The sequence below is a fragment of the Salvelinus alpinus genome, chromosome 6 (assembly GCF_045679555.1).
Source record: "Salvelinus alpinus chromosome 6, SLU_Salpinus.1, whole genome shotgun sequence".
Lineage (NCBI taxonomy): Eukaryota > Metazoa > Chordata > Actinopteri > Salmoniformes > Salmonidae > Salvelinus > Salvelinus alpinus.
The window spans coordinates 11,534,846-11,550,651 of record NC_092091.1 but is presented as its reverse complement, the minus strand read 5'-3'; the positions used below and the strand labels follow the sequence as shown (position 1 = coordinate 11,550,651).

At 41.2% G+C, this 15,806-nt stretch overlaps 1 protein-coding gene across 2 annotated transcripts; it reads left to right on the top strand.

The window, feature by feature from the left end:
• The first annotated feature begins 1,838 nt into the window (after nucleotides 1-1,838).
• LOC139578145 (sorting and assembly machinery component 50 homolog A) lies at nucleotides 1,839-15,730 on the top strand. 2 transcript variants are annotated; one of them, XM_071405396.1, is made up of 15 exons: nucleotides 1,839-2,010; nucleotides 4,009-4,119; nucleotides 4,235-4,336; nucleotides 5,440-5,527; nucleotides 5,686-5,792; nucleotides 6,259-6,389; nucleotides 7,046-7,133; nucleotides 7,319-7,447; nucleotides 7,726-7,797; nucleotides 7,925-8,011; nucleotides 8,658-8,728; nucleotides 11,001-11,068; nucleotides 11,183-11,329; nucleotides 11,689-11,830; nucleotides 14,040-15,730. In XM_071405396.1, exons 1-15 carry the CDS (start codon nucleotides 1,990-1,992, stop codon nucleotides 14,083-14,085), a joined length of 1,410 nt encoding a protein of 469 aa, XP_071261497.1. In that variant the 5' UTR covers nucleotides 1,839-1,989; the 3' UTR covers nucleotides 14,086-15,730. The 2 variants fall into 2 exon arrangements, with proteins under 2 accessions (XP_071261497.1, XP_071261498.1); XM_071405397.1 differs by lacking the exon at nucleotides 1,839-2,010 and adding an exon at nucleotides 2,442-2,557.
• Nucleotides 15,731-15,806: the final 76 nt, after the last annotated feature.

Here is a 15,806-nt window from a genome sequence, read left to right as displayed (position 1 = left end):
TCGTTGTAAATCAGTTTCTGCTCTCCTGCGCCTAACTTCTCTGCCTCCAGTAGCATCGCATTACATTATTCTACAATGTAAAAAATGAAGAAAAACCCTTGATTAAGTGTTCCAAAACTTTGGACCGGTAGTGTACATATCTTTTCCCATCTTCTGTGCTGTTTCTACTACAGAGAGACCAAGAGTTAAATCACACATCTTGAACTGTTAAGAATGTCCAAAATCCGGTCACTGGATTGCCCAAGCCTGTTCAATGACACAAACTTGGATACCATTTTTGGAATCTTTGACCCTACCAAATAAGGGCACATCACTTTTGTTCAATACATGGAGGGGGGGTAATAGAAATGGTTCCTTTGATAATTTGCATGGCAATGGCCCAGAAACCATTTGGATGTGAAAAGACAGTGGGACAACTACCTACTGTATCAGATAAGTGCATCAAAAACAAGTGGGGACAATGAGATTCATCCAAAAGTTGGGGGGGGGCAGACCGATGATTCGGCCCTATATAAATCTATACATAATCTCTCGTTGACAGACGCACGTAACATATCTGACGCAATTACGCAAAATTTTACTTCTGGGTTTCTGAGATTAGCCACCCCAATGTTTACAATAATTCATCACTCCTGAAGAAAACACTCACTCAACATACTATGCATGATTTTGTTCCGCGGCATTAACGACTCAGGGGATAATGAATTTTTAATGAGTATCCTGAAGTATCTCTCGAAGGTTCCTATCGCAGGAAACCTTCGAAAGAGACGTAAAATCGATCTCTTTTCAGTCAAACATAAACCCGTTATTTATTCACTGGATTAAATGTTTATTATTGTGAGATCATCTGTGATATGACTATCTTTCTGTATTTTTCCTCATTCTTTTACAGAGAAGCTCAGCAACATTTAAGTCAAAATAGTGTGTGGTATTTTGATTGATATGTCTATGATGGCGTCATGAACTCTTCATTAAAGAAAGCCATTTATTTATTACACCTTTTTATAACTAGGCAAGCCAGTTAAGAACAGATTCTTATTTACAATGACGGACTACCAAAAGGCCTCCTGTGGGGACAGGGCCTGGGATTAAAAATAAAATTTAAGACAAAAACACACATCACGACAAGAGAGACAACACAACACTACATAAAGAGACCCAAGACAACAACATAGCAAGGCAGCAATGCATGACAACACAGCATAGTAGCAACACAACAACAACATGGTAGCAACACAACATGGCATTTGCACAAAACATGTTACAAACATTATTGGGCACAGACAACCGCACAAAGGGCAAGAAGGTAGAGACAATACATCACGTATTGGTGAAATTGGGTTAGTGCTACAGGCAGACTTATGTTGTCTGGACCCAGTATGGTCACATTCTTGAATGCAAGTTGTCTCTGCTTGTCCACCATCCATCATGCACTTGTTCGAAAAGTCCTACACAAACCCAAGTACATGTTATTATATATAATAAATAAGCAAAGCTTCAGTTTTGAAAATATGAATCTCTGCCTTCAATATGTTTTATGTGTACACTATTGTTTTGTGTTTACAGTAACCAGCTGTTGTCAAAAATGTTAGTTCCCGAGTGGTGCAGCGATTTAAGGTCACTACAGTCCCTGGTTCGGATCCAGGCTGTATCACATCCAGCTGTGATTGGGAGCCCCATAGTGCGGCGCACAATTGGCCCAGCGTCATCCGGCGTTTGGCCTAGGTAGGCCGTCATTGTAAATAAGAATTTGTTCTTAAACTGATTTGCCGAGCTAAATAAAGGTTAAATCAAATAAATGCAATACGTTGTGAAACGTTGACATCTTGAATACACCCAGGATGAGTTAGGGGGTGTGGTTTTGATGGTGTCATGGCTTCCCCCGTCCACGAAGCTACATCTTTATTGAGCCGAGCGTGAATTAAATGTAATTTAATTTCGTAAAATAAACACCAACATTTGAAGGACTGTACATTCAAGACCTTAATCATGGGCACCGTCCACGCGAGGGTAAGGATAACTGCTCAAAATGCAAAGGGTGACAGCATGACCTCTGAGTGCAGTAGCCAATAGCTAGCTTAGTATAGCTAGCTGTCACGTACAGCGAAAGGGGCCCAGTTGGACAGCTTGCCAACTATGAAAACTAGCTGAACTTCAGATACATGGACTGTCGATGTCAGTAAAGTAAATTAACATGATCATAGTTACAACAACAGCATTAGTGAACGTTGCTCGTGCAACGGGCGCCCTACACGTTCACGGATCTTAAATAGTGAGGTTAGCCCTTTGATCATGACACGAGTCATTGGCCGAAGGCGTCTTCTGTAGGAGGGAGTTTAGCTGATATCAGATGTCAATCACCTGAAGCGCAGAACCATGTAAACACGTGCATGAGCTCGGCAAATATGCGTGCGTCTTCTGTATGTAATATTTATCTTGTGTGCATGCATCTGAACACACTACCAGCGCTTTGAAAAAACTTGATGTAATTATACTTTCCTGTGGATATATTGTCTCACATTCCTACGGTCAAAAGGACCAACCGCACGGACAACCGGTAAAGCGCGTTAAAATATGATTTTATTCAACATTCTGTCTTGTAGAGGACGTGAGCGTAAACTTTACTGATTCAAACACTCTCTGTCTGATGTAGAATTCAAGTGGTGTAAAAAGTACTCAATTGTCCTACTTGAGTAAAAGTAAAGGTACCTTAATAATAGAAAATGACTCAAGTAAAAGTGAAAGTCACACAGTAAAATACTACTTGAGTAAAAGTCTAAAAGTATTTGGTTTTAAATATACTTAAGTATCAAAAGTAAAAGTATAAACCATTTCAACTTCCTTATATTAAGCAAACCAGACTGCACCATCAAAAATAAAAACATTTGATGCATAGCCAGGGGCACACGCCAACACTCAGACAATTTATAAACAAAGCATTTGTGTTTAGTGAGTCCAGAGGCAGTACGGATGACCAGTGATCTTTCTTGTTAAGTGTGTGAATTGGACAATTTTCCTGTCAAAATGTAACGAGTACTTTTGGGTGTCAGGGAAAATGTAAAAAGTACATTATTTTCTTTAGGAATGTAGTGAAGTAAAAGTTGGCAAAAATATTAATTGTAAAGTGCAGATACCCCCAAAAACTACTTTAGTCCTACTTAAGTACTTTACACCACTGGAATTCAATGCAATTCAACGTCTGGTTTCCAGGTAACTATCTAGCATGCAATAATTTTAACCATTTTAACTCGGGAAGTGTAGCAGAAGTGTAGTTTTGTTGGATGGAGGCACCCATAGTTGTATAAGTGTTTTATTTGAAGGCTTCTTTCTCGCTGATGAAAGATAAGGGCCATATGTTTCGAAAGTCATATTGCAAGCAATGATTATTAACCTAAATGCTAAAACACGGTGTCGGGATTGTAGTTCACATGAGGCAGTTGTGGGTCGAAGCTAATGGCTGAGAACGGTCGGGAGAAGGCAGAATGCTGCCTAGAGAACTAATGCATGGGGGAGCATCATCAAACCAAACAATCTGATCAGTGTACACACATGGCAGTTTCTTCCGAGTGTCAGAGATTAGGGCCTGGTCCTAGGTAAGCAGTATGTCTTGTGCCTTCGACTCATTGATGTAGAAATCTTCATCCAAATCGAGGTTAGTGATCGCTTTTCTGATGTCCAGAAGGAAAAAATTAATAAATACACAAAATAGCCTGCAAAACGGCCTCTATACATTTCAGTGCCATTCTCCAGTGCCGTCATGTGCTTGCTTAGATGCTTACAACCACATTCTGAAATTTCCACTAACTTCAACTTATGACATTTTGATGAATGACTTGTACTAGTTCATCTCAATATGGTATTTACCAACTACCTTTATCATAATAACCAAACCACTAAAGCCACCTAACTGCCATTTTAGCTATTGGGTTTTGTACAGATAACTAGCTTTACAATACAAGAAGTATCCTGGTCAGTCATTGATTCATCACAATCTCTGTTGTGTTGCAGAGTCTTGATCCTCTGCCGATGCAGGGACCTGAGTTGGGGGTTCATGCGGATGACATCGAGACACCAGATATGGAGCAGGAATCAAAACAAGAGGTTCTTGAAAACAAAGATGTACGGCTCAAGTTGTTTCTTAGTTCATCTTTTCTGTGTGGTTGAATGTCAAAGTTACCTTTTTATTGTTGCCTGTCAATGCTGCTTATAACTCCTTTGTATATTTGTCCTATAGGTCATAGTCCAGCATGTTCACATAGATGGTCTGGGAAGAACCAAGGAGGATTGCTTAACATACGAGATTGCTGGTGTCTTCAGAGCAAAGAACTTGATTGACGTGAGTGAATCTATCAGTACAGTAGGATACAGACCACCGATTTTAATGTGTGGAGACAGTATGCAGTGTTTTCCACAAGCAAATGGAGTAGCCAGCCAAATAGAAAAAGTAGCCAGCCAGGCTCCCTCCCACCATGCCGTGGCTGCTTCTGAAACGTGTCAGGGCCCAACGTTACATTTTTTTCCTCACTGGCCAGACATGGTGTAGTTCTTAAATGCATTGTAGATTAACTCGTGGATACCATTTATGTCTTTGCGTGCAGTTTAAATTAAGTTGCTAACTAGCGTTAGCGCAATGACTAGAAGTTCATGGGTATCTGCTAATGCTAGTTAGCATTGGCTCGCAAAACTACCTCAAACTTTCTTCTTTCTGGACACAGAGACATACAAATTGTATCCCTTTAATGTCTGACTGGAAAGAAAATGAAGGAATGTACCAGAAAACAATAGACTAAGTGGATGTCAACTGGTCGTTCCCATATTATATGGGACATGCAAATTCATGCTCTCTATGGAAAGATGTTAACATATATTCATATGATTTTTTTTATATCAATAATTGTATTTTCCCATAAATAATTTGTTGTTGATAAAAAATATATTTATATATTTTATTTATTTAATAAAAAATTCAATAATTGATATAGAATAGTTTTATGGATATAAAAAAAAATATGAATATATGTTAAAACGTCTTTCCATATGCTCTCTCCATACGTGTAAAGAAATTTGACTGCAACCTCAGCGCACACACCCAGGTACCGAGAGTCGGGACAGACAGCAGACTGTCAAACCAGCAGTGTTTCCCTGTCTTTGCTCGCTTTGTGATTGACAGGCGCATGTCCTATCAATAGATCGCTAGAAGATGCATGTCGTTCATTCTAGCAGGAGAGGGTTCTTAAGACCTTTTTTTTCTGACTAGCCAATTGAAAAGTAGCCTAGTTTATTTCAGTGAGGAAAAAGTACCTGTCTGAAAATGAGTCTGTAATCGGCTGTATAGCCGACAGCCGGAGCTAGTGGGGAAACGCTGTGTGTGGAGACGGTGTTGAGATTGTAGCAAAAGTATAACTTACTTTGTTTACAGTTGTTGTTTTTGTTTTTTAGGTAATGAAGAGAGCCCACGAAGCCAGACAGAAGCTCCTCCGTCTTGGTATCTTCAGACAGGTGGAGGTTGTTATTGATACCTCACAAGGTACTGTGGTTAGAAAGATCATCCGTTATTAATCTGAACACTATCAGTATCAAAGTTTTGCATATTACATTGGGAAAATAATCAAATGAATGGGGAAAGTGGTTAAAACACTCCAAAAAATACAAACATTTTATTAAAAAAACAACACTTCCTTTCAGGGGTGGATGCTCTGCCTAACGGACTAGATGTGACGTTTGCAGTGACTGAGCTGAGACGTATGACTGGTAGCTATAACACCATGGTTGGAAATAACGAAGGCAGCATGGTGAGAACTCCTGGGGCTCTATCTCAAGTCATCTTGTCGTGATTCCTATCTCCTTATCTCCTTCTAAATTGTATTGGAGGAGAAGGACCCAATGTCCCTGCATTTGGACCAGTGTTTCCCAAACTCGGTCCTCGGGTCCCCAAGGGGTGCACGTTTTTAACCTAGCACTACACAGCCGATTCAGCTAATCATCAAGCTTTAATAATTTTAAATCAGCTGTGTAGTGCTTGTGGGAAGAACAAAAACAACCTGCACCCATTGGGGTCACGAGGACGGAGTTTGGGAAACACTGCCTTGGACCTAATTCTCCAATGTGTTTTGAGAAGGAAGCGAGGAGAGAAGAAAATTAGAAATCAAGGACAGATTAATTTATAAAGAGCTATGGTGGTGATTACACATGCTATAGGAGGTACCGTCCTCTGCTGTGGTCAGGTTTTTGACTAGTTTTCCCTCCCTCTTACTGTAGGTTCTTGGTCTGAAGCTGCCCAATGTTTTCGGTCGTGCGGAAAAGCTTACTTTCCAGTTCTCCTACGGTACCAAAGAGACTTCCTATGGGCTGTCTTTCTTCAAGCCTCAACCTGGTCACTTTGAGCGCAAGTATGAGAACAAAAAACCTGCCACTTATATTATAAGCACTGCTGTAAATACACAGATTTACGTTTAAAAGGTGCAACACCGGATCTATATTTGATACTTTTTTTGATTTGTAATTTCTTAAAATGTCCATAATATATCTGCAGTAATAGTGGAATGATAGTGTTTCACAGTATTACTTAACCCGCCAGTGTTGTAGTTGGCTGTGATATTTGACTATTGATTTCTCCCGCCGCTGCAGCATCTGAAGGAAAGCTGTTTTTACTTTGTGGCTGTGTTATCTAGTGGAAATCGTGTCAAGCGGCCAATGTAGAAATCACTGTGCCATTTCCTGGTTGTTCAGTTTATTTGAGAAAACAACCACGGAATAGTGTCGGGAATCATTGTACCACATAAATCGCTGTGAAATATATATTATCAGTAAAGCTGGTGAACCAAAACCGAAAGTAAGAGGCTCAAGCACGAGTCTCCGCCATTGTTGCCGTGGATACGGGGGAGATTTGTTTTGAATGGAGCCTAGTGCTGTTGCAATTTACTTAGCATTTCTCTGAATGTTTTCCTCTGTGGAAGCTATGTGTAGCACCTTTTAAGTTGTTCATTCTATAGATCCCTGGGCTCTTTTTGTTCTTCTTCTAATTGACTTGCTCTTGCTGTTGCAGTTTTGCCGTTAACTTTTACAAAGTCACAGGCCAGTTTCCATGGAGCTCGCTGAGAGAGACTGATCGTGGCGTCTCCACAGAATTCAGTGTAAAGATCATTTTTCCATTACTCCATCTATCGTTACTATAGAGTTGTCATTTACGGTTGTTATGCTATCTGCGATGAGTAGAATTGGAACTTCTCAGCTATTTTTTATCAAATAAAATTTCATCCTACTGTAATGCTTTTGGTTGATCCTCTCTCTTCTTTCTCCCTCTCTGTTTTACAAACAGTTCCCTCTTTGGAAGACGAACCACACCCTGAAGTGGGAGGGTGTGTGGCGAGAGCTGGGATGTCTGGCGCGTACCGCCTCATTCGCAGTCCGGGAGGAGAGCGGCCACTCCCTCAAGTCATCACTCTCGGTACCGGGACTTGAGTTTCGCTTCACAATCCCTCACACGACTACCCTTTTTTTAGTCCCAGGGATTAAAACATTGTGGTAATACATTTAGGCCCAAACTCCTGTTCTGAGATCTGTACACTTCATTTAGGCTTTTGTGTAAATCTTCCATTGATGACGTCAATGGGAAATTTGTGCAAAAACATTTTTACGCACGTGTATCTCGAGTTAGGATTCGGCCCTACTTAGACACTTGACTTTTTCCTCAACATGTTGCTCTTTTCTCCTTGGCCCTCATAGCATGCCATGGTCATCGACACCAGAAACTCCACAATCCTTCCCAGGAGGGGAGCCTTGCTCAAAATCAACCAGGTGTGTAGGTTAGGTGAACATTACCTGGACCAGTGTTGTATTCAATGGTAATACCGTAATAAAACCATTTTCCCCAGATCGTTTATGAACCAACAACTTATTCAGCTGATGCGTTGTGGTTTTGTAGGAGTTGGCTGGCTACACTGGAGGAGATGCCAGTTTTCTGAAAGAGGACTTTGAGCTCCAATTTAACAAACGTCTCTTCTGGGACTCGGTGAGAAACTAAAATCGTCCTATTTATTAAGAAGAAATGTGTGCGATAAACTTTAGTTACACACATAAATCACAAGTTGGATCTCAGTCTGAGTATTGAACTGGTTCTGGACAATCTTTATAGTATAACCATCAATCAATATAATTATTTATAAAACACTATTTACATCAGCAGATGTCACATTGCTTATATAGAAACCCAGCCTAAAACCCCAAACCATGCAGATGTAGAAGCAAGGTGGCTAGGAAAAACTCCCTAGAAAGACAGGAAACTAGGAAGAAACCTAGAGAGGAACCAGGCTCTGAGGGGTGACCAGTCCTCGTCTGGCTGTGCTGGGTGGAGATAAGAGTACATGGCCATTAAGGTCAGATCGTTTTTCAAGATGTTAAAACGTTCATAAATGACCAGCAGGGTCAAATAATAATCACAGTGGTTGTATAAGGGGGCAACAGGTCAGCACCTCAGGAGTAAATGTCAGTTGGCTTTTCATAGCCGGGTATTCAAAGTTTGAGACAGACTCAGGCTCTCCCTCTCCTGCTATGTAAACAGCTTGTTGATGGAGGGTTGACGAATGGTTTTGACCAGGTTGGGATAAATGTGTGGATAAAAGAGCACATTTGTTGAGACCTCGTCCTCTATCTTCCAGGTCCTGTCTGCATCTCTCTGGGGTGGATGCCTCCTGCCCATTGGAGATAAGCCAACTTGCATTGCTGACAGGTGAGACAATACTTCTCTGTTTCACAAAACCATAATTGAAACACAGGGGACGCTAGCCGATTTTAATGTGGCCCTGCCATGTCTTTATACTGTATAGTCAGGGGTTAAAGTTCGATGGATTTCCGTCATATGGATTCTGGAGGTCGTTTTTGAGATCCGTGTAGATCCGAAATAAAAGTCTTTGGTTTGGAGATGACAGCCTAACACTGAAGCATGTATATTCTATGAAATATATTCCCAAATATGTAATGTTCTCTGTTAAGCTGTGTGCACTGAACTGACATGCATGATTGTTGCTGACACTCCGATGTTCAGATGAAGGGAATGAAATGGTCTATAAATGAGTCTAGCCTACTGTAGCTGCTGGTAAAGTCATTCAAAGCCTCAACTTTATCACTGAGGTCAGGACTTTCCAGTGCTACTATTTTTCACCATGTAATGTTATTAACACAAATCAGACAACCGCCTAGTAGAATAGTTGACCTATTGATGGGTTCTGACTTTTTACATATGAAATATACTTATTCATGTCACTGAGGGAGACAGGGGAATGTATAACATTTACATTCTGTCAGGATATGTTTTTGTTGGACATTCAGAGATCCTGTGGGAAGGCGTGAGGAATTTGGGGCAGAGGTCAGATGAAGTGAGGAAGTATATAATCTTAGCAACAGAGATGTATTGGCTGTTTAGATGTGTAAGGAAGGGGCAAATACAGGTGCTTATATAAATATGTTCCTTGTCTTATGCAGCTGTATGACCCAGTGGGTGAATAAACTTGGTTTAAGCTTTACTAAGCTTCCCGTGAGTGTGTTAGAACTGCACACTGTTTCCCTGGTCGGCTTGTTGTTGTGTTTTACAACATAACACTGTTTCCCTGGTCGGCTTGTTGTTGTGCTTCACAACATAACACTGTTTCCCTGGTCGGCTTGTTGTTGTGCTTCACAACATAACACTGTTTCCCTGGTCGGCTTGTTGTTGTGCTTCACAACATAACACTGTTTCCCTGGTCGGCTTGTTGTTGTGCTTCACAACATAACACTGTTTCCCTGGTCGGCTTGTTGTTGTGTTTTACAACATAACACTGTTTCCCTGGTCGGCTTGTTGTTGTGTTTTACAACATAACACTGTTTCCCTGGTCGGCTTGTTGTTTTGGTTTACAACCTTGTTATTGTGTGTTCTATATGAAAAGGTTTTCCTCTCGAGGTGCATTCAGGTTGCGATAGGGAGGGAAACATGTATTCTGTCAATGCACAACAGTTATTAATGCCATCGCGGGAAAAGCCTTTTTGAAAGCAGTTTTGGCCTTTGTTAAACCAGAGCGGCGTCACAGTTTGCTACCATTTATTTCTTTACTCCTTCAGGTGGTGTCGTTTAACAGATTCAGTTCCAACTGGAGTTTCAAGCATGCTGACAACAAATCTCAAAGGAGAAAATTGTCTTAAAAGGACAAGGACTTACTTTGCAATTGAAAATAAATAATAATTCAAGTGAATAGTAAGTCATTATTTATACAGTACTTGTCAAAAGTTTGGACACCTACTCATTCACCTTGAAATGTATTCCAGGTGACTACATCATGAAGCTGGTTGAGAGAATGCTAAAAGTGTGCAAAGCTGTCAAAGGCAAAGGGTGGCTACTTTGAAGAATCTCAAATATAAAATATATTTTGATTTTGTTTAACACTTTTTTGGTTACTACATGATTCCATATGTGTTATTTAATAGTTTTGATGTCTTCACTATGTAAAAAATAAAGACCCTAGAATGAGTAGGTGTCCAAACTTTTGACTGGTATGATATTTATTATAAAAATAATAACATTCAGAACCTTGTGTCCAGTAGGGTAAATGCAGATGGTCAAACCCCATGCTTCAGCCTATCTACATGTTATAGCCGCTATGCAGCATCAGTTGGCTAGAGGTGATAATGCCTATTACTAATAGAACATCTGACAATAGACAGGATATATGGAACAAATAATTTAAACATTTTTACCAATATGTTTTTGGGGCTCATTTCTGGAGGTGGAAATTGTTTTAGATGGTGTTTGAAAATATATATATATCCTCAAGTCACCGGAACTGAGCTTCTCAGTCCTTCTATATAAAAAAATTATCCCAGGTCGGACCACAGATCCCCTAAACAAGGGGACTGGAATTGGCCAAACTCAGTTTTAATACATGTACAAAATGATCCTCTTTCCCTAGAAGCATGATGGTTATGGTTTGTTTTTATGGACTGTTTCTATGGTTTCTACCGATATGTCTTAGGTTCTATCTCGGTGGTCCTACTAGCGTCAGAGGATTCAGTATGTACAGCATCGGCCCACAGAGTGAAGGTGAGATGTTATCCTCTGTCCGTTTGAATGAAGTCAGATTTTTTTTAAATAAAAAAAATAAAAAGATGGGTAACTTTCTCACATCACATGTGGTTTTATTGTTTGAATGACCAGGTGACTACCTGGGAGGTGAGGTGTATTGGGCTGGAGCCATCCACCTGTATACTCCACTGCCCTTCCGTCCAGGCAAAGGGGGATTCGGAGACCTCTTCAGGACCCACTTCTTCCTCAATGCTGGGAACCTGTGTAACCTCAACTATGGTGTGTGTTTTAAAGATGTAATTGAACCCCACGATCTATGAAGTGGAAGTGTCAGATGTTCTGAGATGATAGCTGTAATACCATCTTAACAAGCTGCCTATGTTCAAATTCATCAGTATGAGAAATCCGCAGGACTCAATCACAATTATATATATAGAGGAGGAGGAGTGGAATGACCTAGTAATATGTAGAGCCAATTAGATTTCAACTAAATGTTTCCGGGAATGCTAATCTTGTTAGCTTTTAACAACAAAAACGATTTCAGAACAATCTGACATGGTGGGTGTGGAAATCCGCTTCCTTCTGCTTTTTGAGGTGGAATGACCCCTCGGCTGTGGTGTGTATGTGTGTTGCTCCAGGTGACGGGCCTCGAGCACACCTGAGTAAGCTGGCGGAGTGTATCCGCTGGTCCTATGGAGCGGGAATCGTGCTGCGACTTGGAAACATCGCCCGGCTGGAGCTCAACTACTGCATTCCCATGGGCGTCCAGAGTGGAGACAGGTAGCCTATTATCTGCCCTTCCTGTTATCAAACCATGACATGATAGTCCATAGCTTAGAAATAATACTATATAGTTCATATACGGTGTATTCGGAAAGTATTCAGACCCCTTCACTTTTTTCCACGTTGTTACGTTAAAGCCTTATTCTAAAATGTAATAAATGGTTTTCCATCAGTTTATACACAATAATGACAAAGCGAAAACAGGTTTTTAGAAATGTTCGCAAATGTATAAAATGCCTTATTTACATAAATATTCAGACCCTTTACTACGAGACTCGAAATTGAGTTCAGGTGCATACTGTTTCCATTGATCATCCTTGATGTTTCTACAACTTGATTGGAGTCCACCTGTGGTAAATTTAAATTGATTGGAGATGATTTGGAAAGGCACACACCTGTGTATATAAATGGTCCCACAGTTGACAGTGCATGTCAGAGCAAAAACCAAGCCATGAGATCGAAGGAATTGTCCGTAGAGCTCCGAGACAGGATTGTGTCGAGGCACAGATCTGGGGAAGGGTACCAAAACATTTCTACCGCATTGAAGTTCCCCAAGAACACAGTGGCCTTGGTCAGGGAGGTGACCAAGAACACGATGGTCACTCTGACAGAGTTCCTCTGTGGAGATGGGAGAACCTTCCAGAAGTACAACCATCTCTGCAGCACTCCATCAATCAGACCTTTATGGTAGAGTGGCCAGACGGATGCCCCTCCTCAGTAAAAGGCGCATGACAGCCTGCTTGGAGTTTGCCAAAAAGGCACCTAAATGACTCTCAGATCATGAGAAACAAGATTCTCTGGTCTGATGAAACCAAGATTGAACTCTTTGGCCTGAATGCCAAGCGTCACGTCTGGAGGAAACCTGGTACCATCCCTAAGGTGAAGCATGGTGGTGGCAGCATCATGCTGTGGGGATGTTTTTCAGTGGCAGGGACTAGGAGACAAGTCAGGATCGAGGGAAAGATGAACAGAGCAAAGTACAGAGAGATCCTTGAAAATCTGCTCCAGAGCGCTCAGGACCTCAGACTGGGGCGAAGGTTCACTTCCAACAGGACATAGACACTAAGCACACAGCTAAGACATTGCAGGTGTGGCTTCGGGACAAGTCTCAATGTCCTTGAGTGGCCCAACCAGAGCCTGGACTTGAACCTGATCGAACATCTCTGGAGAGACCTGAAAATAGCTGTGCAACGACGCACCCCACCCAACCTGACAGAGCTTGAGAGGATCTACAGAGAAGAATAGGAGAAACTCCACAAATACAGGTGTGCCAAGCTTGTAGCGTCATACCCAAGATGACTCGAGGCTGTAATCTCTGCCAACGGTGCTTCAACAAAGTACTGAGTAAAGGGTCTGAATACTTGGTGGCAAGAAAAAGTATGAGCCATTTGAAAATGCCTGTATTTCTGCATAAATTGATCATAACATTTGATCTGATCTTCATAACTAGGTCACAACAATAGACAGTCTGCTTAAACAAAAAAACAAAAATTAAGTTATGTTTTTGTCTCTGTTGAACACACCATGTAAACATTCACAGTGCAGGGTGGGAAAAGCATGTGAACCCTTGGATTTAATAACTGCTTGACCCTCCTTTGGCGGCAATAACCTCAACCTCTAGGATTCTTCTTAACCCCATTGAGCATTCTGCACTGTGCTCTTGCAGTCATCTTTGCAGGATGGCCACTTCTAGGGAGAGTAGCAACAGTGCTGAACTTTCTCCATTTATAGACAATTTGTCTTACCGTGGACTGATGAATATCAAGCTTTATGCAAGTCAACAATTCTTAATCTTAGGTCTTTGAGATCTGATGTAAATGTGATCTTTTTTTATATATAAATTAGCAAAGATTTCTAAAAACCTGATTTTGCCTTTTCATTATGGGGTATTGTGTGTAGATGGACGAGGGGGGAAATAATTTAATCCATTGTAGAATAAGGCTGTAACGTAACAAAAAGGGGTCTGAATACTTTCCGAATGCACTGAAGTTGAGCAGAACAGTTATGTCTGATTCACTGTAAAGGGCCAACCCAAACCATACTGGCTTGGTAAATTTATTTTCCAGTGACATTTCCATAATGGTTTCAGCAAATGTGGTGGTTGTGTAACCAGGCTAGCCCAGTACAGCTAGATGTTTGGCCCAATATTGTGATAAGGGTATTGGGTTAATGTTTAGAAATGACACTTTGGTCTTTGTTTGTTTAGGATATGCGACGGGGTCCAGTTTGGAGCTGGAATCCGATTTCTGTGATGTCGTCCTGTTGTCTTGCTGTATTGAATTATGGAACACAGGAGTTTGTTTCGTTGGTTTTAGGAAATGGGAGGTGATCTATAGGGGTCACTTTCAGCACAGCGAAGGTTGCTGGGAATGAATTGTCTACTACAACCAAACTATTGTAAGTAAAATGGACAAGGCAATAATGGGGATTTTCTTCCACTACTATTGAACGATGAGAGCCTCCAGTGCTCAAGATGTTAAAACAAGAGGCCTTCACGGGTCCAAAAAGTTGGACCTGTTCCCAAATGGACCTGGGGCTTTCCCATCCGGACCCAATATGCATACATTTATTTGTTAAATATAGAGAACCCGTTCCGAATGGACACGAGGACGACTAGACCCATTCCGCGTAGACCTGGTCGGATCCAGACCACATCTGAGTGAGGGAATTGACAGAAAAGTCCATTTAAGCTACCGGAGCTGATAAAGCGCGAGAGAGGTAGAGCTCTAGCAGGACGTGTGAGCTAGTGACACGGGGAGCAGGGAAGAGGGAGGGAGAGACGAGAAACGGCAACCGACCAAGCCGACTCGCGCTATAGTAGAGTAATAGCAGCCTACCTAGCTATGTTATTCTCGTCCTACACAGTTACAAACAACTTCATTCAGAATATTAAGTAGCAGCCTACCTGTTGGCTCTTGGTCTTTGTAGCCTATCCCTCTCCTTTAACTTCTGTCATTTTAAATTAAATATTCCATTGATATTTCCTAACTTTTGCCACACGTGGAGGCTCTATGACTGTAGCCCAGTGTTTTCCAAACTCAGTCCTGGGGACCCTATGCGGTGCACGTTTAGTTTTTATGCCCTAGCACTACACAGCTGATTCAAATAATCAAAGTTTATTGATGAGTTGATTATTTGAATCAGCTGTGTAGTGCTAGGGGGGGGGGGGGGGGGAATGCACCGCTTAGGGTCCCCGGGACCGAGTTTGGAAAACCCTGGTCTAGCCTATTGCTGCTTTGATGACTTATGATTGGCCAACAACAAGCTAGACATGCCACTCTTGTGAAAAGAGGAGCAGCATAAATGATATGATTTCTCTATCTCTCTGTACTGCAGCAGTCACATGCAGATCTGTACGGGTACTTCCGGACAAGTCGGTTTGGTATTTTATTAGGATCCCCATTAGCTGTTGCAAAAGCAGCAGTTACTCTTCCTGGGGTCCACACAAAACATGAAACATGACATAATACAGAATATTAATAGACAAAAACAGATCAAGGACAGAACTACATAAAAAAATATATAAAGGCACACGTAGCCTACATATCAATGCATACACACAAACTATCTATAGGTCAAATAGTGGAGAGGCGTTGTGCTGTGAGGTGATGCTTTATCTGTTTTAAGAAAGCAGGTTTGCAGGTTTATTTGGTCGTTAAAATTACACATACAATCATAAAAGACAATCATATCAGATCCGACCCAGACCTGTGACATTATTTAGAATTCTGGATCCGAACCCTCTCGGGTATTCGGTTACAGGTGGATCCGTGAAGACCTCTAGTGGAAACCTAAGAAAGGCAGACATCAGCCATGAGTGCCCTTATCATGAGTCAAATATGTCAATGTGGTCTGGATTATTATGCTGATTTTAATAAATGTTATCCTCTACAGTTACACTGAGTCTCTATAGCATCCACTTGCCTTCCGGTTGATTTTTGGTTTGTGTATTGAAACAACATGGATTAAACCA